Source organism: Rissa tridactyla, unplaced genomic scaffold (assembly GCF_028500815.1).
Source record: "Rissa tridactyla isolate bRisTri1 unplaced genomic scaffold, bRisTri1.patW.cur.20221130 scaffold_726, whole genome shotgun sequence".
Classification (NCBI taxonomy): domain Eukaryota; kingdom Metazoa; phylum Chordata; class Aves; order Charadriiformes; family Laridae; genus Rissa; species Rissa tridactyla.
Window position 1 is genome coordinate 1 of NW_026529941.1, and position 26,598 is coordinate 26,598.

At 67.1% G+C, this 26,598-nt stretch overlaps 1 protein-coding gene and 1 long non-coding RNA gene across 2 annotated transcripts; one reads left to right on the top strand and one right to left on the bottom strand.

The window, feature by feature from the left end:
- Window positions 1-109: 109 nt before the first annotated feature.
- On the bottom strand, window positions 110-15,166 carry LOC128903887 (uncharacterized). The gene is made up of 4 exons (XR_008464291.1): window positions 15,014-15,166; window positions 6,068-6,383; window positions 4,352-4,473; window positions 110-256 (listed from the first exon to the last, which is right to left on the bottom strand). It is a non-coding gene; the product is annotated as an uncharacterized LOC128903887 (long non-coding RNA).
- Window positions 12,316-25,818, top strand: LOC128903886 (Schwann cell myelin protein-like). The gene is given in 13 exon segments (XM_054187776.1): window positions 12,316-12,383; window positions 14,870-14,970; window positions 14,972-15,025; window positions 15,027-15,071; window positions 15,073-15,219; window positions 16,832-17,126; window positions 17,660-17,920; window positions 19,813-20,073; window positions 23,279-23,581; window positions 24,352-24,448; window positions 24,973-25,006; window positions 25,008-25,061; window positions 25,684-25,818. Coding segments are annotated over 13 exon segments (1,848 nt in total). The 5' UTR covers window positions 12,316-12,322.
- The last annotated feature ends 780 nt before the right edge of the window (window positions 25,819-26,598 follow it).

The window sequence follows — 26,598 nt, forward strand, 5'->3', positions numbered from 1 at the left end:
CTACCCCACCCCAGGGGGACCCCAGGGGACCCCAAGGGAGCCAGGGGTAGCCCCAGGGGACCCCCCCCCGCCCCCCCCCCCAGGGCCAAGGGAGGGGGCACTCACGGGGCCTCGTGGCAGCAGCAGCGGTGGGGACAGCAGGGGCAGCGCAGGTTAGCAGCAGCAGGTGTGGGGGGCAGCACTGGCACCAGCACAGCCCCAGCAGCAGCGCCCCCCAGCGCCGCCCCCAGCGCCACCAGCACCACGAAGAGCCAGTCTGGGGGGCGGGGGGGGGGGTCAGAGGGGGGCACCCAGGCGTTCGGGTGACCCCAAAGTCCCCTATAGATCCCGGGGGGGGGAGACACCCAGCCGTCCAGGTGACCCCAAAGTCCCCTATAGATCCCAGCGGGGGTACATCCAGGCGCCTGGGTGGTCCCCTGACCCCCCCTGTAGATCCCGGGGGGGGACACCCAAGTGTCTGCGTGGGTCCCCTGACCCCCCCCTATAGATCCCGGGGGGGGGACACCCCAGCCGTCCAGGTGACCCCAAAGGTCCCCTATAGATCCCAGGGGGGGTACATCCAGGTGCCTGGGTGGTCCCCTGACCCCCCCCTTTAGATCCCGGGGGGGGACACCCAGGCGTCCGGGTGACCCCAAGGTCCCCTATAGATCCCGGGGGGGGACACCCAAGTGTCTGCGTGGTCCCCTGACCCCCCCTTTAGATCCCGGGGGGGGGGACACCCAGGCGTCCGGGTGACCCCAAAGTCCCCTATAGATCCCGGGGGGGGACACCCAAGTGTCTGCGTGGTTCGCCTGACCCCCCCCCTATAGATCCCAGGGGGGGACACCCAAGTGCCTGGGTGACCCCAAAGTCCCCTATAGAATCCCAGGGGGGTACATCCAGGCGCCTGGGTGGTCCCCCTGACCCCCCCCTGTAGATCCCGGGGGGGGGACACCCAAGTGTCTGCGTGGTCCCCTGACCCCCCCCTATAGATCCTGGGGGGGGACACCCAAGTGTCTGGGTGACCCCAAAGTCCCCTATAGATCCCGTGGGGGGGGGGACACCCAGGGCGTCCGGGTGACCCCAAAGTCCCCTATAGATCCCGGGGGGGGACACCCAAGTGTCTGCGTGGTCCCCTGACCCCCCCTATAGATCCTGGGGGGGGACACCCAAGTGTCTGGGTGACCCCCAAAGTCCCCTATAGATCCCGCGGGGGGGGGACACCCAAGTGTCCTGGGTGACCCCAAAGTCCCCTATAGATCCACGGGGGGGGGGGGACACCCAGGCGTCCGGGTGACCCCAAGGTCCCCTATAGATCCCGGGGGGGGACACCTAGGCGTCTGGGTGTCCCCTGACCCCCCCTATAGATGCTGGGGGGGGACCCAGGCACCCAGACACCCCCCCAAACCTCTCTATACCACCTGGGTGTGTCCCCCCCCCGGGCACCTGGGTGTCGTGTCCCCCACCCCCAGACGCCTGGGTCCCCCCCCCGGGGACGCCCGAGTGTCGCGTTCCCCCCCCGGACACCTGGGTGCTCCCGCCCCCCCCAGACGCCTGGATGTCCCCCCTCCCCCGGACACCTGGAGTCCCTTTGGGGGGTGGGGGGGGGGTGGAAAAGGGGGTTCCCGGACACCTGGGGGGGTGTGTGTGTGTATGTCCCCCCCCCCGGGGACGCCTGGGGGGGGTGTGTGTCCCCCCCCCCTGTACCTGGCAGGGTCCCCAGCTGGACGCCCGGCAAGAGGTCGGTGGCCTCCGATAGGGACCCTGGGGGGACACAAGGGACACCAAATGGCGGGGGGGGGGGGGGGGGGGGCGCCGGGGGGGGGGCATCAGGGGACCCAGGCGTCCGGGGAGGGGGGCACCCAGGCGTTGGCGGGGGGGGACACACACACGCAGACACTCCCACCCCCCCCCCCCCCGAGGGGACCCAGGCGTCTCGGGTGGGTCCCAATACACACCCCCCCCACCCCCAGGGAGCTGTGCTGGCCTCCCAGTCCTTCCCAGTACAGCCCAGTCCTTCCCAGTACGGGCCAGTCCCTCCCAGTGCTCCCCCAGTCCCCCCTAGTCCCTTCCAGTGCTCTCCCAGGCCCTCCCAGTACAGCCCAGTCCTCTCCCAGTGCTCTCCCAGTCCCTCCCAGTGCTCTCCCAGTCCTTCCCAGTACAGACCAGTCCCTCCCAGTGCTCTCCCAGTCCCTCCCAGTCCCTTCTAGTGCTCTCCCACTCCTTCCCAGTATGGGCCAGTCCCTCCCAGTGCTCTCCCAGTCCCCCCCCAGTCCCTCCCAGCGCTCTCCCAGTCCCTCCCAGTGCAGCCCAGTCCCTCAAAGTGCTCTCCCAGTCCATTCCAGTGCTCTCCCAGTCCCTCCCAGTACAGCCCAGTCCCCCCCGAGTGCTCTCCCAGTCCTGCCCAGTATGTCCCAGGCCCTCACAGCACTCCCACAGTCCTGCCCAGTACAGCCCAGTCCCTCCCAATGCTCTCGCAGTCCCTCCCAGTACAGCCCAGTCCGTCCCAGTGTTCTCCCAGTCCCTCCTTCCCACTACTTCCCAGTCCCGCCCAGCACTCCCGATCCTTCCCATTATAGCCCAGCCCCTCCCAGTACTCTCCCAGTCCCTCCCAGTGCCCTTTCAGTAACCTCCCCAGTCCCTCCCAGTGGCCTCCCAGTGCCTCCCAGTCTCTCCTAGCGTTCTCCCAGTACCTCCCAGTGCCCTTCTAGCACCCCTCCGAGTCTCTCCCAGTACAGCCCAGTGCCCTCCCCAGTACTTCCCAGTGCCCTTCCAGTCTCTCCTAGTGCCCTCCCAGTGCCTTCCCAGTGCCTCCCAGTCTCTCCCAGTACCTCCCAGTGCCCCATCTAGTGCCCTCCGAGTCTCTCCCAGTACAGCCCAGTGCCCTCCCAGTACTGCCCAGTGCCCTCCCAGTACTGCCCAGTGCCTTTCAGTCTCTCCTAGTGCCCTCCCAGTGCCTTCCCAGTGCCTCCCAGTCTCTCCCAGGTACCTCCCAGCGCCCTTCTAGCGCCCTCCGAGTCTCTCCCAGTACAGCCCAGCGCCCTCCCCAGTACAGCACAGTCCGCTCTTGCGCCCCTCTGAGGCGTTCCCAGTCCATCCCCAGTGCCCTCCCAGTGACTTCTGGTCTCTCCTAGTGCCCTCCCAGTGCCTCACAGTCTCTCTCCCAGTACCTCCCAGCACCCTTCTAGGGCTCTCCAAGTCTCTCCCAGTACAGCCCAGTGCTCTCCCAGTACTTTCCCAGTCCCTCTTGAGCCCACTGAGGCATTCCCAGTCCCTCCCAGTGCTCTCACCCAGTGCCTTCCCGGTCTCTCCCAGTGGCTTCCAGTCCTTCCCAGTGCTCTCCCAGTGCCTCCCCAGTACTACTTCCCAGTATATTCCCAGTGGCCTCTCTAGCGCCCTCCGAGTCTCTCCCAGTACAGCCCAGTGCCCTCCCAGTACAGCCCAGTGCCCTCCCAGTACTTCCCAGTACATTCCCAAGTGCCCTTCTAGTGCCCTCCCAGTCTCTCCCAGTACCTCCCAGCACCCTTCTAGTGCTCTCCTGAGTCTCTCCCAGTACAGCCCAGCGCCCTCCCAGTACTTCCCCAGTCCCTCTTGAGCCCTCTGAGGCATTCCCCAGTCCCTCCCAGTGCCCTCCCAGTGCTCTCCCAGTGCCCTCCCAGTGCCTTCCAGTCTCTCAGTCCCTCCCAGTGCCCTCCCAGTGCCCTCCCAGTGCCTCCCAGTCTCTCCCAGTACCTCCCAGCGCCCTTCTAGCGCCCTCCGAGTCTCTCCCAGTACAGCCCAGTGCCTCCCAGTGCCTTCCAGTCCCTCCCACAGTGCCCTCCCAGTGCCTCCCAGTACATCCCAGTGCCCTTCTAGTGCCCTCTCCAGTCTCTCCCAGTACCTCCCAGCGCCCCTTCTAGTGCTCTCTGAGTCTCTCCAGTACAGCCCAGTGCCCTCCCAGTACTTCCCGGTCCCTCTTGAGCCCTCTGAGGCATTCCCAGTCCCTCCCAGTGCCCTCCCAGTGCTCTCCAGTGCCCTCCAGTCTCTCTCAGTCCCTCCCAGTGCCCTCCCAGTGCCTCCCAGTGCCTCCCAGTACTTCCCAGTACTTCCCAGTACTTCCCAGTGCCCTTCTAGTGCCTTCCGAGTCTCTCCCAATACAGCCCAGTGCCCTCCCAGTACTTCCCAGTGCCCTTCCAGTCTCTCCTAGTGCCTGACCAGTGCCCTCCCAGCCTCTCCCAGTACCTCCCAGTGCCCTCCGAGTCTCTCCCAGTACAGCCCAGTGCCCTCACCAGTACTTCCCAGTCCCTCTTGAGCCCTCTGAGGCATTCCCAGTCCCTCCCAGTGCCCTCCCCGGTGCCCCCCTCAACCCTCCCAGTGCCTCCCAGTGCCTCACCCAGTACGACCAGTTTCAGCCACGGCCTCGTTGTTGCCCTCCAGGTCCTGGGTGGGAGGTGACGGTGCAGATGTAGATGCCACTGTCACCCCACGCCGCCGGGCCCAGGCTCAGCTCCGCCCCTTGCCAACCCCGCACCGCCTGGGTCCCTCGGGTGACAAGGTGACCCCCGGCCCCGGTGACATCACACCCCCCCCCCACCCACCTCCCGGTGACATCCCTGGTGACACCCCTGGGGTCCCCACACACCCCCTCCGGTGATACCCCGGGGACACCCTGGTGACACCCCTGGGGTGCCCCCAGACCCCAGTGACATCCCTGGTGACACCCCTGGGGTCCCCACCCCACCATGGTGACACCCCCGGTGACACCCTGGTGACACCCCTGGGGTGCCCCCCAGACCCCGGTGACATCCCTGGTGACACCCCTGGGGTCCCCACCCCCCCCTCGGTGACACCCCGGGGACACCCTGGTGACACCCCTGGGGTGCCCCCAGACCCCAGTGACATCCCTGGTGACACCTCTGGGGTCCCCAACACCCCCTCTCGGTGACACCCTGGGGACACCCTGGGGTCCCCCCAGACCCCCGTGACACCTGTGGGGTCCTCACCCACCCCCGGTGACACCCTGGGGACACCCCTGGGGACCCCCCAGACCCCAGTGACTTCCCTGGTGACACCCCTGGGGTCCCCACCCCCACCCCGGTGACACCCCGGTGACACCCTGGTGACACCCCTGGGGTGCCCCCAGACCCCGGTGACATCCCTGGTGACACCTCTGGGGTCCCCATCCCCACCCCGGTGACACCCTGGGGACACCCCTGGGGACCCCCCAGACCCCAGTGACTTCCCTGGTGACACCCCCTGGGGTCCCCCACCCCACCCCGGTGACACCCTGGTGACATCTGGTGGCACCCCCTGGGGTCCCCCCAGACCCCGGTGACTTCCCTGGTGACACCTCTGGGGTCCCCACCCCACCCCACCCACCCCGGTGACACCCTGGGGACACCCAGTGACACCCCTGGGGTGCCCCCAGACCCCAGTGACGTCCCTGGAGGACCCCCCCCCAGACCCCAGTGACACCCTGGTGACACCCGGTGACACCTCTGGAATCCCCCCAGATCCTGGTGACATCCCTGGTGACACCCCTGGGGTCCCCACCCCACCCTGGTGACACCCTGGTGACACCCGGTGACACCCCTGGGTGCCCCTCAGACCCTGGTGACGTCCCTGGTGACACCCCTGGGGTCCCCCTCCACGTCCCTGGGGTCCCCCTGACCCCTGGTGACCCCCGGTGACCCCTGGTGACACCCTTGGGGTCCCCACCCCACCCCTGTGACACCCTGGTGACACCCGGTGACACCCCTGGGGTCCCCCAGACCCCCGATGACATCCCTGGAAGACCCCCCCAGAGCCCTGTGACACCCCTGGTGACACCTGGTGACACCCCTGTGACCTCCCCCAAAGTCCTCCCCCCAGCGCCCTGTGACACCCTGTGACATTGTCCCCAACCCCCGGTGGCATCCCAGTGTCACCTCCCCAACCCTGGTGACACCCCCGGTGTCCCCCTCAGACCCCCGTGACGTTGTCCCCAACCCCTGCGACGCCCCTGTGACGTCCCCCCGCCCCCCCCCGACCTCGGTGACACCCTGAGACACCCTCCGTCACCCTCCCAACGTGTGTGCGTCCCCCCCCCCAATGTCCCCAACGTCCCCACCTCCCAAGATGGTGACGCCCGCGTCCCCTGTAGAAGTCCCCGAGGGTGACAACGCCACCCTGCTTGGTGGCCCACGATGCGGGACGGTGCGGGCGGCATCCGGGCAGGGGGAGGTGACGTCGGGGGCCGTCCCCAGGGGAGGTGACGATCCCGTTGTTGTCCCCTGATGGGGTGGGACAGAAGGACTTGTACTTCCAGGTGACAATGGGGGGGTCGAGGGCCACCGTCTGGTAGTGACACCGGAGCAGGACAGGCTGGAAGAGCAGGGCCACCGTCCGGGGGTCTGTCACTGTCACCTGTAAGGGGGTGACAGGGGCTGGGGGGGTGACATCGGCAACCAGTTAGGGGGGGTGGCACCTTGCTGTCACCTCCCGTCACCTCCCCCCTGGTCCCCTGTCACCCCTCTATGACCTGTCACCCCCCGCCCCCAAGGTCTTGTCATCCACTGTCACCCCCCTGTCACCTCACTGTCACCCCTCTGGGACCTGTCACCCCCTGTCACCCCCTGCCACCTCCCCCCTGGCTCCTGTCACCCCTCAGACTTGTCACCCCCTGTCACCTCCCCCTGGGACCTGTCACCCCCGTCACCTCCTGGCCACCCCGCAGCTCCTGTCACCCCCTGTCACCTCCTATCACCTCCCCTGGTCCTTGTCACCCCCTGTCACCCCCCTGGGACTTGTCACCCCCCATCACCCCCCGTCACCTCGTGCCACTCCCCTGGCTCCTGTCACCTCCTCTGGTCCCTGTCACCCCCTGTCACCTCCTGTCACCCCTTGTCACCTCCTGTCACCTCCTCTGGTCCCTGTCACCCCCTGTCACCCCCTGTCACCTCCTGTCGCCTCCTGTCACCCCCTGTCACCCCCTGTCACCTCCTCTGGTCCCTGTCACCCCCTGTCACCTCCTGTCACCCTCCTGTCACCTCCTCTGGTCCCTGTCACCCCCTGTCACCCCCTGTCACCCCCCTGTCACCTTCCTCTGGTCCCTGTCACCCCCTGTCACCCCCTGTCACCCCCTGTCACCTCTCCTGTCACCCTCCTCTGGTCCCTGTCACCCCCTGTCACCTCCCTGTCACCTCCTGTCACCTCCTCTGGTCCCTGTCACCCCCCTGTCATCCCCCTGTCACCCCCTGTCACCTCCTCTGGTCCCTGTCACCCCCTGTCACCCCCTGTCACCTCCCTGTCACCCCCCGGGACCTGTCACCCCCTGTCACCCCTCAATTGCCCCCCAGAGCCCCCCCCCCACCTCCTTAATTCCCCCTCCGTTACCCCCAAAACCCCGAATTACCCCCCCTCAATTAGCCCCCAGCCCCTAATTACCCCCCCTTAATTAGCCCCAGGTCCCTTAATTACCCGCTTCGTTACCCCTCAAGACCCTTACTTACCCCCTTAATTAGCACCCGGACCCCTAATTACTCCCCAATTACCCCCCAGCCCCTTAATTACCCCTGTAATTCCCCCCTAGACCCCCCTGCCCCTTAATTAGCCCTGAGACCCTTAATTACCCCCTCAATTAACCCCCAGGTCCCTAATTAAGCCCCAAGACCCCCTCTGCCCCCCCCCCAATCACCCCCCTAAAGACCCCCCAGCCCCTAATTACCCACTCCCAATTACCCCCGAGCACCTTAATTACCCCCCCTCAATTAGCCCCCAGCCCCTAATTACCCCCTTAATATACCCCTAATTACCCTCAGTTAACACCCAGGCCCCTAATTACCCCCCAGGACCCCCTTTGCCCCTCGTCAGTTGCCCCCCGAGGCCCCCCAGCCCCTAATTACCCCCCCTAGTTCCCCCCCAAACCTCTTAATTACTCCCTCAATTAGCCCCCAGCCCCTAATTACCCCTTAATCACCTCCCCCAAACCCCTAATTGCCCCCTCAATTAACCCCTAGGCCCCTAGTTACCCCCCCAAGACCCCTCTTCCTCCCCCTCCCAAATTACCCCCTCAATTAACCCCCAGGCCCCAATTAGCCCCCCCTTAGCTCCCCCCCCCAGGACCTTAATTACTCCCCAGTCCCTTGATTAGCCCTTTAATTAGCCCCCCAACCCGCTTAATTAGCCCCCGGGCCCACCCAGCAGCGCCAGGAGCGCGGCCATGACGGCGGCCATGATGGCGGCGGCAGGTGTGGGCGTGGCCGGGCGCACCTGGACACGCCCCCCCACGGGCCACGCCCCCGGCTCCACCTGGGCGGGCTCATGAAGCGGGAGGGGCGCCCTCCCGCCCTCCCCCCCCCCCCCCCCCCCCCGCTCCCGCTGCGGTGGTTCCGCCCAGGTGCCCGCCAGGCCACGCCCCCCTCCGGGCAGGTGCGGGCGCGACCATTGCGGCGGCGCGGTGGGGGGTTGGGGAAGAGGGGAAAATGGGGGAAAAAAGAGGGGAAAAAGGGGTTCAACCCCCGCCCTCTCCACTTTGGTGGGGGGTTTCTGCGCCCCCCCCGCCATGCCCCATTAGCCTGGGAAAGAGGACTGGGAGGAGCGGGCTCATCGTGACACACACACCCCCCCCCCCCCAGAGTGGTTCGGTCGGCGCCGTGCTGGAGGGCGGGGCTACGGGTGGAGGGCGTGGCCAGGGTCGGGGGCGGGGCTTAAGCCCCTCTCCGGGGGGGGCGGGGCCACACACGCGACTCGGGGTCCCAGTTGCCCCCAGAGTTTTGGGGGGACCCAGGGGGTTGGGGGGGGGGCACCCAGGGGTCCGGACCCCCCCCCCCCGCCTCCCCAAAAAGGGGGGACCCAAGTGTTCGGGGGGGGGAGGGGGACACACCCAGGAGTTCAGTGGGGGATGTAGGAGTTTGGGACCCCGCCCCCCCAAAAAGGGGCACCCATGAGTTCGGGGGGGGGGGGGACCCAGGAGTTCAGACCCAGGGAGTCCGGGACCCCCCCCCCCCCCCAACAAAAGGGGGGACCCAGGAGTTAGGGGGGGGACCCAAGAGTTCGGGGACCCCCCCAAAAGGGGGACACAGGGGTCCGGGACCCCCCCCATAGAGAGGACCCAGGAGTCCGGGACGGCCCCCCCAAAAGGGGGAACCCAGGAGTTCGGGGGGGGGGCACCCAGGAGTTCGGCACCCACCCCCCTCATAGAGGGGACCCAGCAGTCCAGGACCACCCCCCCCCCCCCCAGAAGGGACCCAGGGGTTCGGGACCCCCCCAAAAAGGGGACCCAGGAGTCGGGGGGGGGGGGGTCCCAGGCCGGGGTGGGGGGGGTGACACCCAGGCGTCCGTTCCAGTGGGTGCCACAGGCCCAGTGTGTCTCCCAAGGGACCCGGGGGGGGGGTCGGGGAGGGGGGGGGGGATGGACGATGACGATGACACCCCGGGGGGGTGGCCCTGCCCTCCCCCACCCCCCCGGTACATATTCCCAGTCGTTTCCCCCCCCCCCAACCCTCACCCTCGGCCCCCCCGCCACCCGCCGGACGCCTGGGTCCCCTCCTGGGGCACCCCCACCTCCCAGTGGTACGTGGGGAGATTTGGGGGGGGGCGGGGGAGGAAAACGGGGGGGGGGGGGTGTCCTCCGGACGCCTGGGGGTCCCCAAGGGGTCCCCATGGGGTCGTGACCCCCCCCACTCCAGAACACCTGGGTTCCCCCCCGCCCCGAACGCCTGGGTGCCCCCCCGATGCCTGGGGGTCCCCATGGGCTTATGACACCCGCCCCCCCTCCCCCCGGGACAGCTGGGTGTCCCCCCCCCCCCCCCAGACGCCCCCCCGATGCCTGGGTCCCCAAAGGTCCCCCATGGGGTCACGACATCCCCCCCCCCCCCCAACCCCCGACCCCAGCCTGGGGGGGTGACCAACAGCCCCCCCAGTGGCCCAGGGGACCCAGGTGTCCTAACTCTCCCCCCCCCCCCCCCCACTTTTTTTTATCCCCCCCCCCCCCCCCCCCCCCCGGGGGGTGACATCACCCTGTCCTGGGGACAAATGTCCCCTTGTGGCTTTGGTGGCGCTGCCAGGCTCCGAGGGGACCCAGGCGTCCGGCCCCCCCCCCCGCCCCACTGCCCCCTGGGGACCCAACCGTGCCTGGGTGTCCCCCCCCCCCGCCCCCCCCCCCAGGCGCCTGGGTGCCCCCAAAGCCCTGGTGCCCCCCCCAAACACCTGGGAGTTCCCCCCAAACCCCTGCCCCCCCCCCCCCCCCGACACTTGGGTCCCCCCCTAAATCCATGGGTCCCCCCCCCCCCCGGACACCTGGGCCCCCCCGAACCCATGGGGCCCCTCCCAAAATCCATGGGTCCCCCCCGAACACCTGGGTCCCCCCGAATCCATGAGACCCCCCCCCAGACACTTGGGTGCCCCCCCGAACACCTGGGTCCCCCCCAAATCCATGGGTCCCCCTGAATCCATGGGTCCCCCCCCCAGACACCTGGGTTCCCGCCCAAATCCATGGGTCCCCCCCGAACCCATGGGTCCCCCCCCCCGGACACCTGGGTCCCCCCCGAATCCATGGGTCCCCCCCAAATCCATGGGTCCCCCCCCAATCCATGGGCCCCCCCCCCAGACACCTGGGTCCCCCCCCAAATCCATGGGTCCCCCCGAATCCATGGGTCCCCCCCCCAGACACCTGGGGTCCCCCCCCAAACACCTGGATCCCCCCCGAATCCATGGGTCCCCCCGAATCCATGGGTCCCCCCCCTGGACATCTGGGTCCCCCCATACTTGGGGGGGGGGGTCAATGGGGCCTGTGTGTCCCATGGGGGACCCAGGCGTCCGGGGGTGGGGGGGGGACACACAGAGGGTCCCTTTGTCCCCTGGGGCCGTGGGGGTGACACCGGCGCGTGAGGAATTTGTCCCATGGCAGCGTGGGGGGGGACCCAGGCGTCCGGGGAGGGGACAGGGGTGGTGTTGGGGGGGGGGGGGGGGACACGGGGACACGCGTCCTTGGTGTTGTCACCCGGCCCCCCGGCACCGCCTGGGACCGTCAGGCGCTGGGGACAATGGGGACAATGGGGGACAGTGATGGGGGGGGGGGGGGTAGAGGGACAGGGGACAATGGGGACAGTGGGGGGACAATAGGGGACAGTGGGGACAAGGGGGAGACGGGGACAATGGGGACAGTGGGGGGACAGGGATGAGGGGGATGGTGGGGACACTGGGGGGACACTGGGGGACACTGGGGACACTGAGGGGACAGGGATGGGGGGACAGTGGGGACAGTGGGGGGGACATTGGGACAGGGACAAGGGGGACAGTGGGGACAGTGGGGGGACACTGGGGGACACTGGGGACACTGAGGGGACAGGGATGAGGGGGACAGTGGGGACAGTGGGGGGACACTGGGGACACTGGGGGCACAGGGATGAGGGGGACACTGGGGGACACCGGGGGGACAGGGACGAGGGGGACAGTGGGGACAGTGGGGGGACATTGGGGACACGGGGGGGACAGGGATGGGGGGGACGGTGGGGACAGTGGGGACAGGGACAAGGGGGACAGTGGGGACAGTGGGGGGACAGTGGGGACACTGGGGGCACAGGGATGAGGGGGACACTGGGGGACACTGGGGGGACAGGGACGAGGGGGACAGTGGGGACGCTGGGGACACTGAGGGGACAGGGATGAGGGGGACAGTGGGGACAATGGGGACACTGGGGGCACAGGGATGAGGGGGACACTGGGGGACACCGGGGGGACAGGGACGAGGGGGACAGTGGGGACAGTGGGGGGACATTGGGGACACGGGGGGGACAGTGATGGGGGGGGACAGTGGGGACAGTGGGGACAATGGGGACACTGGGGGCACAGGGATGAGGGGGACACTGGGGGACGCTGGGGGGACAGGGATGAGGGGGACAGTGGGGACAGTGGGGACAATGGGGACACTGGGGGGACAGGGATGAGGGGGACACTGGGGGACACTGGGGGGACAGGGACGAGGGGGACAGTGGGGACAGTGGGGGGACACTGGGGGACACTGGGGACACTGAGGGGACAGGGATGAGGGGGACAGTGGGGACAGTGGGGGGACACTGGGGACACTGGGGGGACAGGGACGAGAGGGACAGTGGGGACAATGGGGACAGTGGGGACAATGGGGGACACTGGGGGGACAGGGACAATAGAAGACACTGGGGACACTGGGGATGATGGGGGGACAGGGACATGGGGGACACTGGGGACACTGGGGACGCTGGGGACAGGGACAATAGGGGACAGCAGGGGACAGCTGGGACACCGGCAACAGTGGGGACACCGGGGGACAATAGGGGACATGGGGGACACTGGGAGGGGACACTGGGGACACTGGGGTGACCCTCTGTGTCCCCCAGCCCCCGCCATGAGACCGGTGGCCGCCACCCTCCCCACCGCCCTGCTGCTGCTGCTGCCGCTCCCCCCAGGTACTGGGAGCACTGGGAGGGACTGGGAGGGACTGGGAGGCACCGGGGGGACTGGGAGGGGACTGGGAGGACTGGGAGGTCTGGGGGGGACTGGGAAGACTGGGACGGACTGGGACGAACTGGGACAGACTGAGAGGAGTGGGGGGACAGGGACGGACTGGGACAGACTGGGAGAACTGGGAGCACTGGGGGGGACTGGGAAGACTGGGACGGACTGGGACAAACTGGGACAGACTGAGAGGACTGGGAGCACTGGGACAGACTGGGAGGACTGGGATGGACAGGGACGGACAGGGACGGACTGGGACAGACTGGGAGGACTGGGAGGACTGGGACGGACTGGGATGGACGGGGAGGTCTGGGGGGCACTGGGAGCACTGGGATGGACTGGGACGGACTGGGATGGACGGGGAGGTCTGGGGGGCACTGGGAGCACTGGGAGGGACTGGGAGGACTGGGAGCACTGGGATGGACTGGGACGGACTGGGATGGACGGGGAGGTCTGGGGGGCACTGGGAGCACTGGGATGGACTGGGCGGGACTGGGAGGCACCAGGATGGACTGGGAGGGGACTGGGAGGACTGGGAGGACTCAAGGGGACTGGGAGAACTGCGAGCACTGGGAGGGACTGGGAAGACTGGGGGGACTGGGACGGACTGGGAGGAGTGGGAGGACTGGGACAGATTGGGAGGACTGGGAGCACTGGGAGGGACTGGGATGGACTGGGACGGACTGGGACGGACAGGGACAGACTGGGACAGACTGGGAGGACTGGGGCGGACTGGGACGAACTGGGAGGACTGGGAGCACTGGGAGGGACTGGGAGGTGATTGGGGGAGACGGGGAGGGACTGGAAGGACTGGGGAGAACTGGGAGCACTGGGAGAGAGGGGGAGGGTGGGGGGTGTTGGGGGACTGGGAGGGACTGGGAGGGACTGGGAGGCACTGGGAGGACCCCGTTATTAGGTACCCGGAACCCCGTTAGAGCAAATAGATTCCCCAAAACCCCATCGTTAGCCCCAAAACCTGCTCAAACCCCCGTTATTAGGCCTAATAACCCCCCAAAACGTCATTATTAGGCCTAATAACCCCCCCAAAACGCCATTATTAGGCCTAATAAACCCCCAAAATTCTGGTTTTCGATGTAATAAATCCCCGAAACTCCGTTATCAGCCCTAATAAATCGCCAAAATGCCATTTTTAGACGTAATAAACCCCCAAAACGCCATTATTAGACATAATAAGCCCCCCAAGTCCATTATCGGGTCTAATAAATGCCCCGAACTCCATTATTAGACCTAATAAACCCCCCAAACGCCATTATTCGACCTAATAAATGCCCCAAAACTCCATTATTAGACCCAAGAGACCCATAAAATGCCATTATTACACCTAATAAACCCCCCAAAACACCATTATTAGACCTAATAAACCCCCAAAACTCTGGTTTTCGACATAATAAATCCCCAGAACTCCATTATCAGCCCTAATAAAGCGCCAAAATGCCATTTTTAGACCTATTAAACCCCCAAAACTCCATTTTTAGACATAACAAACCCCCAAGCTCCATTATTAGGCCTAATAAACCCCAAAAACTCCATTATTAGGCCTAATAAATGCCCCAAAACCCCATTGTTAGACCTAATAAATGCCCCAAATTCCATTATTAGACCCAAGAGACCCCAAAAATTCCACTTCTAGACCTAATAAATCCCCCAAAACTCCATTATTACACCTAATAAACCCCCAAAATGCCATTTTTAGATGTAATAAACCCCCAAAACACTGTTATTAGGCCTAATAACACCCCAAAACTCCATTTTTAGACCTAATAAACCCACAAACTCCTTTATTAGACCTAATAAATCCCCCAAAACTCCATTATTAGGCCTAATAAACCCCCAAAACTCCACTTTTAGACATAATAGACCCCCAAATCTCCATTATTAGGCCTAATAAATGCCCCAAAACCCCATTGCTAGACCTAATAAATCCCCAAATTCCATTATTAGACCCAAGAGACCCCCAAAACTCAACTTCTAGACCTAATAAATCCCCCAAAACTCCATTATTAGACGTAATAAACCCCCAAAACACCATTATTAGGCCTAATAAATGCCCCCAAACCCCATTGTTAGACCTAATAAATCCCCAAATTCCGTTATTAGACCCAAGAGACCCCCAAAACTCCACTTCTAGACCTAATAAATCCCCCAAAACTCCATTATTAGACCTAATAAACCCCCAAAACACCATTTTTAGCCGTAAGAACCCCCCAAACTGCCATTATTAGGCCAAAAAACTCCCCCAAACGCTATTTTTAGATGTAACGAACCCGCAAAACGCCATTATTAGGCCTAACAAAGCCCCCCAAACGCCATAATTAGGCCCAAGAGGCCCCCAACCCCCCGTTATTAGCCCCCGGCTGGGCTCGTCGTCGTTGTCGTCCCCCCCCCCGCCGTGACCCGTTGCCACCCCCCTCCCCAGGGACGTCGGCCGGCCCTTGGGCCGCCTGGATGCCCCCGGAGGTGGCCGGGCTCTCGGGGTCCTGCGTGGCCGTCCCTTGTCGTTTCGGCTACGAGTTGCGAACCGGCCGCCGTCCACGGCTTGTGGTATTTCGGGAGCCCTTACCCGAAAAATTACCCCCCCCGTGGTGGCCCGTTCCCGGGCGGGGGCCGTCCACGAGAGTTTTTACCGGCCGGGCCAAACTGATGGGGGACCCGGGGGTCCGCGACTGCTCCCTCCTGCTGGGCCCCCTCAGCCCGGAATTGGCCGGCAAATATTATTTCCGGGGCGATTTAGGGGGTTACAACCAGTACAGCTTCTCCGAACACACCGTCCCTGGAGGTGCTGGGTGAGCTGGGGGGGGGATTTTGGGGAGGGGGGGGGATTTTGGGAAGGGGGGGTCCCGGCACCTGGGTCCATTTTGGGGGGGTTTGGGTGCCCCATTTTAGGGGGGGGATGGACACCTGGGTCCATTTGGGGGGGTTTGGGTGCCCATTTTAAGGGGGGGGATGGACACCTGGGTCCATTTTGGGGGGGGGTTTGGGTGCCCGGGACCCCGTTTTAGGGGGGGGGATGGACACCTGGGTCCCATTTTGGGGGGTTTGGGTGCCCCATTTTAGGGGGGGGGTGGACACCTGGGTCCCATTTTGGGGGGGTTTGGTGTGCCCGGGACCCCATTTTAGGAGGGGGATGAACACCTGGGTCCATTTGGGGGGCTTTGGGTGCCCCATTTTAGGGGGGGGATGGACACCTGGGTCCATTTTTGGGGGGGTTTGGGTGCCCAGGACCCCATTTCAGGGGAGGGGCCAGACACCTGGGTCCATTTTGGGGGGGGTTTGGGGTGCCTGGGACCCCGTTTTAGGGGGGGGGATGGACACCTGGGTCCATTTGGGGGGGTTTGGGTGCCCCATTTTAGGGGGGGGGATGGACACCTGGGTCCATTTTGGGGGGGTTTGGGTGCCCGGGACCCCATTTTAGGAGGGGGATGAACACCTGGGTCCATTTGGGGGGGTTTGGGTGCCCCATTTTAGGGGGGGGATGGACACCTGGGTCCATTTTGGGGGGGGGTTTGGGTGCCCCGGGACCCCATTTTAGGGGGGGGGATGGACACCTGGGTCCATTTTGGGGGGTTTGGGTCCCGGGACCCCCATTTTAGGGGGGGGGGGATGGACACCTGGGTCCATTTGGGGGGGTTTGGGTGCCCCATTTTAGGGGGGGGGGATGGACACCTGGGTCCATTTGGGGGGGGGTTGGGTGCCCCATTTTAGGGGGGGGGGGATGGACACCTGGGTCCCATTTGGGGGGCTTTGGGTGCCCCATTTTAGGGGGGGGATGGACACCTGGGTCCATTTTGGGGGGGTTTGGGTGCCCAGGACCCCATTTCAGGGGAGGGGCCAGACACCTGGGTCCATTTTGGGGGGGTTTTGGGTGCCTGGGACCCCGTTTTAGGGGGGGGATGGACACCTGGGTCCATTTGGGGGGGTTTGGGTGCCCCATTTTAGGGGGGGGGATGGACACCTGGGTCCATTTTGGGGGGGTTTGTGGTGCCCGGGACCCCATTTTAGGAGGGGGATGAACACCTGGGTCCATTTGGGGGGGTTTGGGTGCCCCATTTTAGGGGGGGGATGGACACCTGGGTCCATTTTGGGGGGGTTTGGGTGCCCCGGGACCCCATTTTAGGGGGGGGGATGGACACCTGGGTCCATTTTGGGGGGGTTTGGGTCCCGGGACCCCATTTTAGGGGGGGGGGGATGGACACCTGGGTCCATTTGGGGGGGTTTGGGTGCCCCATTTTAGGGGGGGGGATGGACACCTGGGTCCATTTGGGGGGGGGTTGGGTGCCCCATTTTAGGGGGGGGGATGGACACCTGGGTCCATTTGGGGGGGTTTGGGTGCCCCATTTTAGGGGTCCCGAACACCCGGGTTCTCTCCCCCCCCCCAGAGGAGCCAGTACTGGAAATCCCCCCCGAACTGGTGGCGGGCGAAGAGGTGGAACTCCGCTGCCGGGTCCCCGATAACTGTCCCCAGCTCCGTCCCCGAGTGGGTTGGGAAGGGATCGAGGACCTTCCGGATGTTTCCGAACGGGAATTACGGGAGGACGCGGCCGGCGCCGCCACCATCTTGGCCTCTTTACGCTTCCGCCCCCGGCGAGAAGATGGCGGCCGGCGGCTGGGCTGCAAGGTGGCCTTCGCCAACAGCAGCCTGGCCTTCGAGGCCACCGTCGCCCTCGACGTTCAGTGTGAGTTTTGGGGGGGGGGGACACACACGGACGCCTGGGTTACCCCCCCCGGGCACCTGGGTCCATGGGTGGGGGACACCTGGAACCCCTCCTGGACACCTGGGTCCCCCCCCGGATGCTTGGGTCCCCCCCCAGACACCTGGGTCCATGAGTTTGGGACACCTGGGACCCCCCCCAGACACCTGGGTCCATGAGTTTGGGACACCTGGGACCCCCCCAGAGACTTGGGTCCCCCCCCGGACACCCGGGTCCCCTCCTGGATGCCTGGGTCCATGGGTGGGGGACACCTGGGACCCTCCCAGACACCTGGGACCCCCCCTGGACACCCGGGTCCCCTCCTGGATGCCTGGGTCCATGGGTGGGGGACACCTGGGTCACCCCCCCGGATGCCTGGGAGCCTCCCGGACACCTGGGTCCATGGGTGGGGGACACGTGGGACCCCCCCGGACACCTGGGACCCCCCCGGACACCTGGGCCCATGGGTGGGGGACACCTGGGCCCCCTCTAACCCCCCACCCCTCTCTGCCCCCCAGACGAGCCGCGGGTGCTGGAGGTGTCGGGTCCCGGCGAGGCGGTGGAGGGGACCCCGGTGGAATTGGGGTGCGAAGCCGAAGGGCGTCCCCTGCCCTTGCTCTCCTGGTTCCGGGGGGAGACGGTGTTACGGGAAGAACCGGTTTCCACCGGTCTCAAACTGGTTTGGCCCCGGGTGGAACCGGAGCACGCCGGGACCTACAGCTGCGTGGCCGAGAACCGGCATGGACGCCACAACCGCAGCCTCCAGCTTCACGTGGCCTGTGAGAGCCTGCAGGGGGCGACCTCGGGGGGGGGGTATCCCTGGGACCCCCCCTTGGGGCACCCCTGGGTCCCTTCTGGGGGGGGGACACCCCTGGGACACCCCTTGGGACACTCCTGGGTCCCTTCTGGGGGGGTATCCCTGGGACCCCCCCCTTGGGGCACTCCTGGGTCCATTCTTAGGGGGGGGACACCCCTGGGACCCCCCCTTGGGGCACCCCTGGGTCCCTTCTGGGGGGGTATCCCTGGGACCCCCCCCTCGGGGCACCCCTGGGTCCCTTCTGGGGGGGACACCCCTGGGACCCCCCCTTGGGGTACTCCTGGGTCCCTTCTTTGGGGGGGGACACACCCCTGGGACACCCCTTGGGACACTCTTGGGTCCCTTCTGGGGGGGTTATTCCTGGGTCCCTTCTGGGGGGGGCACCCCTGGGTCCCTTCTGGGAGCGTTATCCCTGGGACCCCCCCTTGGGGCACCCCTGGGTCCCTTCTTGGCGGGGGGGGACACCCCTGGGACCCCCCCTTGGGGCACCCCTGGGTCCCTTCTGGGGGGGTATCCCTGGGACCCCCCCCTTGGGGCACCCCTGGGTCCCTTCTGGGGGGGACACCCCTGGGACCCCCCCTTGGGGCACTCCTGGGTCCCTTCTTTGGGGGGGGACACACCCCTGGGACACCCCTTGGGACACTCCTGGGTCCCTTCTGGGGGGGTTATTCCTGGGTCCCTTCTGGGGGGGGCACCCCTGGGTCCCTTCTGGGAGGGTTACCCCTGGGACCCCCCCTTGGGGCACCCCTGGGTCCCTTCTTGGCGGGGGGGGACACCCCTGGGACCCCCTTTGGGGCACTCCTGGGTCCCTTCTTGGGGGGTATCCCTGGGACCCCCCCCTTGGGGCACTCCTGGGTCCATTCTTAGGGGGGGGACACCCCTGGGACCCCCCCTTGGGGCACCCCTGGGTCCCTTCTGGGGGGGTATCCCTGGGACCCCCCCCTCGGGGCACCCCTGGGTCCCTTCTGGGGGGGACACCCCTGGGACCCCCCCTTGGGGTACTCCTGGGTCCCTTCTTTGGGGGGGGACACACCCCTGGGACACCCCTTGGGACACTCCTGGGTCCCTTCTGGGGGGGTTATTCCTGGGTCCCTTCTGGGGGGGGCACCCCTGGGACCCCCCCTTGGGGCACTCCTGGGTCCCTTCTTTGGGGGGGGACACACCCCTGGGACCCCCCTTGGGGCACTCCTGGGTCCCTTCTCGGGGGGTATCCCTGGGACCCCCCCCTTGGGGCACTCCTGGGTCCATTCTTAGGGGGGGGACACCCCTGGGACCCCCCCTTGGGGCACCCCTGGGTCCCTTCTGGGGGGGTATCCCTGGGACCCCCCCCTCGGGGCACCCCTGGGTCCCTTCTGGGGGGGACACCCCTGGGACCCCCCCTTGGGGTACTCCTGGGTCCCTTCTTTGGGGGGGGACACACCCCTGGGACACCCCTTGGGACACTCTTGGGTCCCTTCTGGGGGGGTTATTCCTGGGTCCCTTCTGGGGGGGGCACCCCTGGGTCCCTTCTGGGAGCGTTATCCCTGGGACCCCCCCTTGGGGCACCCCTGGGTCCCTTCTTGGCGGGGGGGGACACCCCTGGGACCCCCCTTGGGGCACGCCTGGGTCCATTCTTGGGGGGGGGGGGGGGACACACACCCCTGGGACCCCCCCTCGGGGCACCCTTGGGTCCCTTCTGGGGGGGTTATTCCTAGGTCCCCCGCCCTGGGACCCACTTTACTGGGTCCCCCCCAGACTGTCACCCCCCCCCCCCCAACCATCTGAGTCCCCTCCCCGGACTCCTGGGTCCCCCCAGACACCTGGGTGTCCCCCCCCCTCACTCCTTGCCCCCCCCGTCCCCCCCCTTCCTTCCAGACGCCCCACGTTCCCCCGTCCTCAACGGCTCCCTCTGGGTGGTGGCGGGCGACCCGGTGACGGTGACCTGCGGGGCCTCCAGCCACCCGGCCCCCATCGTGACGGTGGCCCGGGGACGCCGGGTGGTGGCCGCCGCCGTCTACGAGCCCCAGGTGACCATGGCCCTGGCGGCCGCCAGGCCCGAGGACGCCGGGGAGTATCTGTGCCGGGCCGAGAACCAGCACGGGGAGAGCAGCCTGGCCTTCAACCTCACCGTCGAGTGTCAGTTTGGGGGGGGCCGGGGGGGTATTGGGGTCCCCAAGGGGGGATATGGGTCCCTAAGGGGGGTATTGGGGTCCCTAGGTGGGGGTTTGGGGGGCCTAAGGGGGGTATTGGGGTCCCCAAGGGGGGATTTGGGTCCCTAAGGGGGGTATTGGGGTCCCTAGGTGGGGGTCTGGGGGGCCTAAGGGGGGTATTGGGGTCCCCAAGGCGGGATATGGGTCCCTAAAGGGGGTATTGGGGTCCCTAGGTGGGGGTCTGGGGGGCCTAAGGGGGGTATTGGGGTCCCCAAGGGGGGATATGGGTCCCTAAGGGGGGTATTGGGGTCCCTAGGTGGGGGTTTGGGGGGCCTAAGGGGGGTATTGGGGTCCCCAAGGGGGGATTTGGGTCCCTAAGGGGGGTATTGGGGTCCCTAGGTGGGGATTTGGGGGGCCTAAGGGGGGTATTGGGGTCCCCAAGGGGGGATATGGGTCCCTAAGGGGGGTATTGGGGTCCCTAGGTGGGGGTCTGGGGGGCCTAAGGGGGGTATTGGGGTCCCCAAGGGGGGATATGGGTCCCTAAGGGGGGTATTGGGGTCCCTAGGTGGGGATTTGGGGGGCCTAAGGGGGGTATTGGGGTCCCCAAGGGGGGATATGGGTCCCTAAGGGGGGTATTGGGGTCCCTAGGTGGGGGTTTGGGGGGCCTAAGGGGGGTATTGGGGTCCCCAAGGGGGGATATGGGTCCCTAAGGGGGGTATTGGGGTCCCTAGGTGGGGGTTTGGGGGGCCTAAGGGGGGTATTGGGGTCCCCAAGGGGGGATATGGGTCCCTAAGGGGGGTATTGGGGTCCCTAGGTGGGGATTTGGGGGGCCTAAGGGGGGTATTGGGGTCCCCAAGGGGGGATATGGGTCCCTAAGGGGGGTATTGGGGTCCCTAGGTGGGGATTTGGGGGGCCTAAGGGGGGTATTGGGGTCCCCAAGGGGGGATATGGGTCCCTAAGGGGGGTATTGGGGTCCCTAGGTGGGGATTTGGGGGGCCTAAGGGGGGTATTGGGGTCCCCAAGGGGGGATATGGGTCCCTAAGGGGGGTATTGGGGTCCCTAGGTGGGGATTTGGGGGGCCTAAGGGGGGTATTGGGGTCCCCAAGGGGGGATATGGGTCCCTAAGGGGGGTATTGGGGTCCCTAGGTGGGGGTCTGGGGGGCCTAAGGGGGGTATTGGGGTCCCCAAGGGGGGATATGGGTCCCTAAGGGGGGTATTGGGGTCCCTAGGTGGGGGTCTGGGGGGCCTAAGGGGGGTATTGGGGTCCCCAAGGGGGGATATGGGTCCCTAAGGGGGGTATTGGGGTCCCTAGGTGGGGGTCTGGGGGGCCTAAGGGGGGTATTGGGGTCCCCAAGGGGGGATATGGGTCCCTAAGGGGGGTATTGGGGTCCCTAGGTGGGGGTCTGGGGGGCCTAAGGGGGGTATTGGGGTCCCCAAGGGGGGATATGGGTCCCTAAGGGGGGTATTGGGGTCCCTAGGTGGGGATTTGGGGGGCCTAAGGGGGGTATTGGGGTCCCCAAGGGGGGATTCGGGTCCCTAAGGGGGGTATTGGGGTCCCTAGGTGGGGATTTGGGGGGCCTAAGGGGGGTATTGGGGTCCCCAAGGGGGGATATGGGTCCCTAAGGGGGGTATTGGGGTCCCTAGGTGGGGATTTGGGGGGCCTAAGGGGGGTATTGGGGTCCCCAAGGGGGGATTCGGGTCCCTAAGGGGGGTATTGGGGTCCCTAGGTGAGGGTCTGGGGGGCCTAAGGGGGGTATTGGGGTCCCCAAGGGGGGATTCGGGTCCCTAAGGGGGGTATTGGGGTCCCTAGGTGGGGGTCTGGGGGGCCTAAGGGGGGTATTGGGGTCCCCAAGGGGGGATATGGGTCCCTAAGGGGGGTATTGGGGTCCCTAGGTGGGGGTTTGGGGGGGCCTAAGGGGGGTATTGGGGTCCCCAAGGGGGGATATGGGTCCCTAAGGGGGGTATTGGGGTCCCTAGGTGGGGGTTTGGGGGGGCCTAAGGGGGGTGTTGGGGTCCCCAAGGGGGGTATTGGGGGGTCTAAGGAGAGTATTGGGGGGTCTAAGTGGGGATTTGGGGGGCCTAAGGGGGGTGTTGGGGTCCCCAAGGGGGGTATTGGGGGGTCTAAAGAGGGTATTGGGGGGTCTAAGTGGGGATTCGGGGGGTCTAAGGGGGGTATTGGGGTCCCTAAGGGGGGATTCGGGTCCCTAAGGGGGGTATTGGGGTCCCTAGGTGGGGGTTTGGGGGGGCCTAAGGGGGCTGTTGGGGTCCCCAAGGGGGGTATTGGGGGGTCTAAGGAGAGTATTGGGGGGTCTAAGTGGGGATTTGGGGGGTCTAAGGGGGGTATTGGGGTACCTAAGTGGGGGTTTGGGGGGCCTGAGGGGGGATTTGGGTCCCTACGGGGGGTAAGTGGGGTCCCTAAGGAGATATTGGGGTATCTAAGGGGGGGTATTGGGGGGCCTCAGGGGGATATTGGGGTCCCCAAGGCAGGGTATTGGGGTCCCCAAGGGGGGATTCGGGTCCCTAAGGGGGGTATTGGGGTCCCTAGGTGGGGGTTTGGGGGGCCTAAGGGGGGTATTGGGGGGTCTAAGGAGGGTATTGGGGTCCCTAAAGGGGGTATTGGTGTCCCGAGGGGGGGTTTGGGGTCCCCAGGGGGGTATTGGGGGGCCCAAGGGGGGTATTGGGGGGCCTAAAGGGGGTATTGGGGTCCCGAGGGGGGGTTTGGGGTCCTTAAGGGGGGTATTGGGGTCCCCAAGGGGGGTATCGGGGGGTCTAAGTGGGGATTTGGGGGGTCTAAGGGGGGTATTGGGGTCCCAAGGGGGGGTTTGGGGTCCCTAAAGGGGGTATTGGGGTCCCGAGGGGGGGTTTGGGGTCCCCAGGTGGGGGTTTGGGGGAGTCTAAGTGGGAGTTTGGGGGTCCCAAGGGGGGTATTGGGGTCCCTGGGGGGGGATTTGGGGGTCCCAAGGGGGGTATTGGGGTCCCTAGGGGGGGATTTGGGGGGGCTCTGAGGGGTATGGGGGTCACGGGGGGGGTATTGGGGTGTCTCTGGGGGGGGCTTGGGGTGTCTCTGGGGGGTTTTGGGGGTCCCAGGTGTCTTCTTGGGGCTCCCCCCGGCCGCCTGGGTCATGTGTCCCCCGTCCCCGCCCCCCCCCGCCCCCGCGGGTGACATTTGGGGGTGTCCCCTCTGGGGACAGTCCCCCCCGTCCTCCTCCCCGAATCCCGCTGCACGCCGGGGGGGGAGGGCGCCCGCTGCGTCTGCTCGGCCTCCGCCGTCCCCGAGCCCGCCGTCACCTTCGACCTCCCGTCCCGCAACGTCACCGTCACCGAGGGCCACCGCGACTACACCGTCACCAGCCCGGGGCGGGGGACGGGGGGGGTCGTCACCGTCACCGGCATCCTCACGCTTCGGGGGGCCCTGGACCCCCGCTTGGCCGTCCTTTGCTCCGCTCACAACCCCCACGGCAGCGTCCGGCAACAGTTACGCTTCCATCACCCCGGTATGTCACCGGCGTCACCCGCGGTGTCACCCTCACTCGGCACCGTCACCCGGTGTCACCCCCCCGGGGACACTTGTCTGGCGCGGGAATTATTGGCAGGATTTTCCCATGCCCCCAATGACCCCGTGGGGGGGTGGGAATCACCCCGAATCCCATCGGGAACCGCCCGTCACCTTGTCACCCCTGCGGGTGTCACCGTGTCGCCCACCCGGGGTGTCACCGTCACCCGGTGTCACCCCCCCCCCCCCCCCCGCCCCCGGGGGACACTTGTCTGGCATGGGAATTATCGGCAGGATTTTCCCACGCCCCACCAGCCCCCATGGGGGGGGTCACAATCCCCCCACTCTGATTTATTTGCCCCCCCACTGCGCGTTATTTGCCCCCCCCCCCCCCCGGGTTATTTGTGGCCCCCCCACCCCCACCCCCCCATCCCCTCCCAACCCCTATCGGGGGGGGGCACGAGGAATTCCCACCATCCATTCCCGCGCTCCACGGGGGGGGTTGTAATTGCCCCCCCCCCCCCCCCACTGTCTCATTTGTCCCTCCAGGGGATATTTGCCCCCCCCCGCCCCCCCGGCGGGTTTATTTGCCCCTGGCGGGTGGGATTTCCCCCCTCTAAATCGCCCCCCAGCCCCTATGATGGGGGGGGGGGGGGGGAGTTTCGCGGGCTGGACTCCCACGGGGGGGGGAGGGGTAATTGCCCCACGGGTGGGGGGGTAATTGCCCCCCCCCCGACCCCGCCTTTGTCGTGTCGTCCCCCCCCCCCCCAGCGGGGCTGGTTTGGGCCAAGGTGGGGCCGGTCGGGGCCGTGGTGGCCTTCGCCATCGTCATCGCCCTCGTCTGCTACCTCAGCCAGAGCCGTCGCAAGTGAGACACGCCCCCGGGCTGGCCACGCCCACCCGCGGGGCCACGCCCACTGGGGGGCCACGCCCACTGGGGGGGGGGAGGCCCCCACACCCACGGGGTGGGGTGGGGGGGAGCGATGGGGATTGGCGGGGGAGGGGGAAGACGCCCAACCCCACCCTACGGGAAAACCGGGAGGCGCCACGCCCCGTGGGAAGGCCACGCCCCCGGGAGGCCACGCCCTCTCTAGGCCACGCCCTGATAGGCCACGCCCCGATAGGCCACGCCCCACCGCCACCTGGTAGAGGCTGGGTCCTGCTGAGGCCCCGCCCATGAGTGAGGCCCCGCCCACTGATGAGGCCACGCCCCCTCCCCGCGGAGACCACGCCCCCTCCAGGCCACGTCCGTCCCGTTGCCACGCCCCCCCGTGTGAGGCCACGCCCCCCGGGAGTGGGATTGGGGGGGGGAAATAGGGCTGGGGGGGAGTGGGCGGGGCCAGGGCGGGGTCAGAGGTCAGGGCCTGACCCCTGACCCCTGACCCCGTGCAGGAAGGCGGCGGGAAGCCCCGAGGTGACCCCGGCGCCGCCCCCCACCCGGGCAGGGGGGGGACCCCGCCCCCGAACTGCGCCCCCTGCAGGTGCGGGGGGGGGGGCGGGGGGGGGAGGGCGGGGGAGGTGGGGGGGACGTGGGGACACGGGGGGACGGGGGGAGGGTACTGGGCACGGGGGAGGTGGGGGGCATTGGGGAGGAGGAGGGACATGGGGGGACATTGGGGGACATGGGGGGGACGTGGGGGGACTTGGGGACATGGGGGGACTTGGGGGGACATTGGGGACGTGGGGGGGACGTGGGGGGACTTGGGGGGACTTGGGGACATGGGGGGATGTGGGGACATGGGGGGACATGGGGGGACATTGGGGACGTGGGGGGGACGTGGGGGGACATGGGGGGACATGGGGACATGGGGGGATGTGGGGGGCATCAGGAATGAGGAGGACATGGGAGGACATCGGGGACGTGGGGGGGACACGGGGGGACTTGGGGGGGCATCGGGGTCGTGGAGGGACGTGAGGGGGACATCGGGGGGACATCGGGGGGGTGGGGGGGCCGTGGGGACACAGGGGGAGGTGGGGGGACTTTAGGGCCATGCGGGGGCCGTGGGGGTGACACATGGGGACATTTGGGGGGGGGGGGGGGGGAGAGGGGGGGTAGAGTGACGGTGACACCCCCCTCCCCCCCCCCCCTTTGGTGTCCCCCAGGCTCGCTGGCTGCGGGGGTGGGCGCTGGGGGTGGGGGAGGGGCCGGCAACCCCCCCCGAACCTGCCCCTCCCCCCAAACCGGGCCGGGGTCCCCCCGAGGAACCCCCCGAATACGCCGAGATCCGCGTCAAGTGACCCCGCCCCCTCCCCCCTCGGCTCCGCCCACCTCGGCTCAGACACGCCCACTCCCCCCTCCTGGCCCCGCCCACCTGCCCCCCCTCCCCCGGCTCGACGTGGCCCCGCCCACTGCGTCCTGGACACGCCTGCTGTGGGTTAAGCCACGCCCACTCTGCGTTGACCACGCCCCCCCCTCCGGCAAGGCCACGCCCACTGCGCTCTGGATACACTCGGCGGTGGCTCCGCCCACCGTCAGTAGCCCCCGCCCACCGGGTCCTAAGCCCCGCCACAACCAGGGGCAGCACCAGGAGGCCCCGCCCCCCCACCAAGCCCCGCCCCCTTCATAGTTATTTATTGCCCCCCCCGGGGGGCCGCCCCCCCCCATTAACGCCTGTAACGAGACCCCCTCCTCCCGGCCGTGACCTTTGACCCCTGTGACACCCCCCCCCAATAAAGTGGAGGTGTCCGAAGCCACGCCCACCTGCGGAGGGACGCGGGGGGGCCTTTGGGGGGGGCGGGGGGCCAGGGGTCTTATAGGACCCCCTGGGAACCATGGGGGGGGGGGAGGAGCTATAGGGGCCCCCAGGAACGCTATAGGGCTCCTCCGGGTGCTATAGGGGCCCCCCCGGGACCCTATAGGGCTTCTCCAGGTGCTACAGGAGCCCCCCCGGGACCCTATAGGGCTCCTCCGGGTGCTACAGGAGCCCCCCCGGGACCCTATAGGGCTCCTCCGGGTGCTACGGGAGCCCCCCCGGGACCCTATAGGGCTTCTCTGGGTGCTATGGGAGCCCCCCCGGG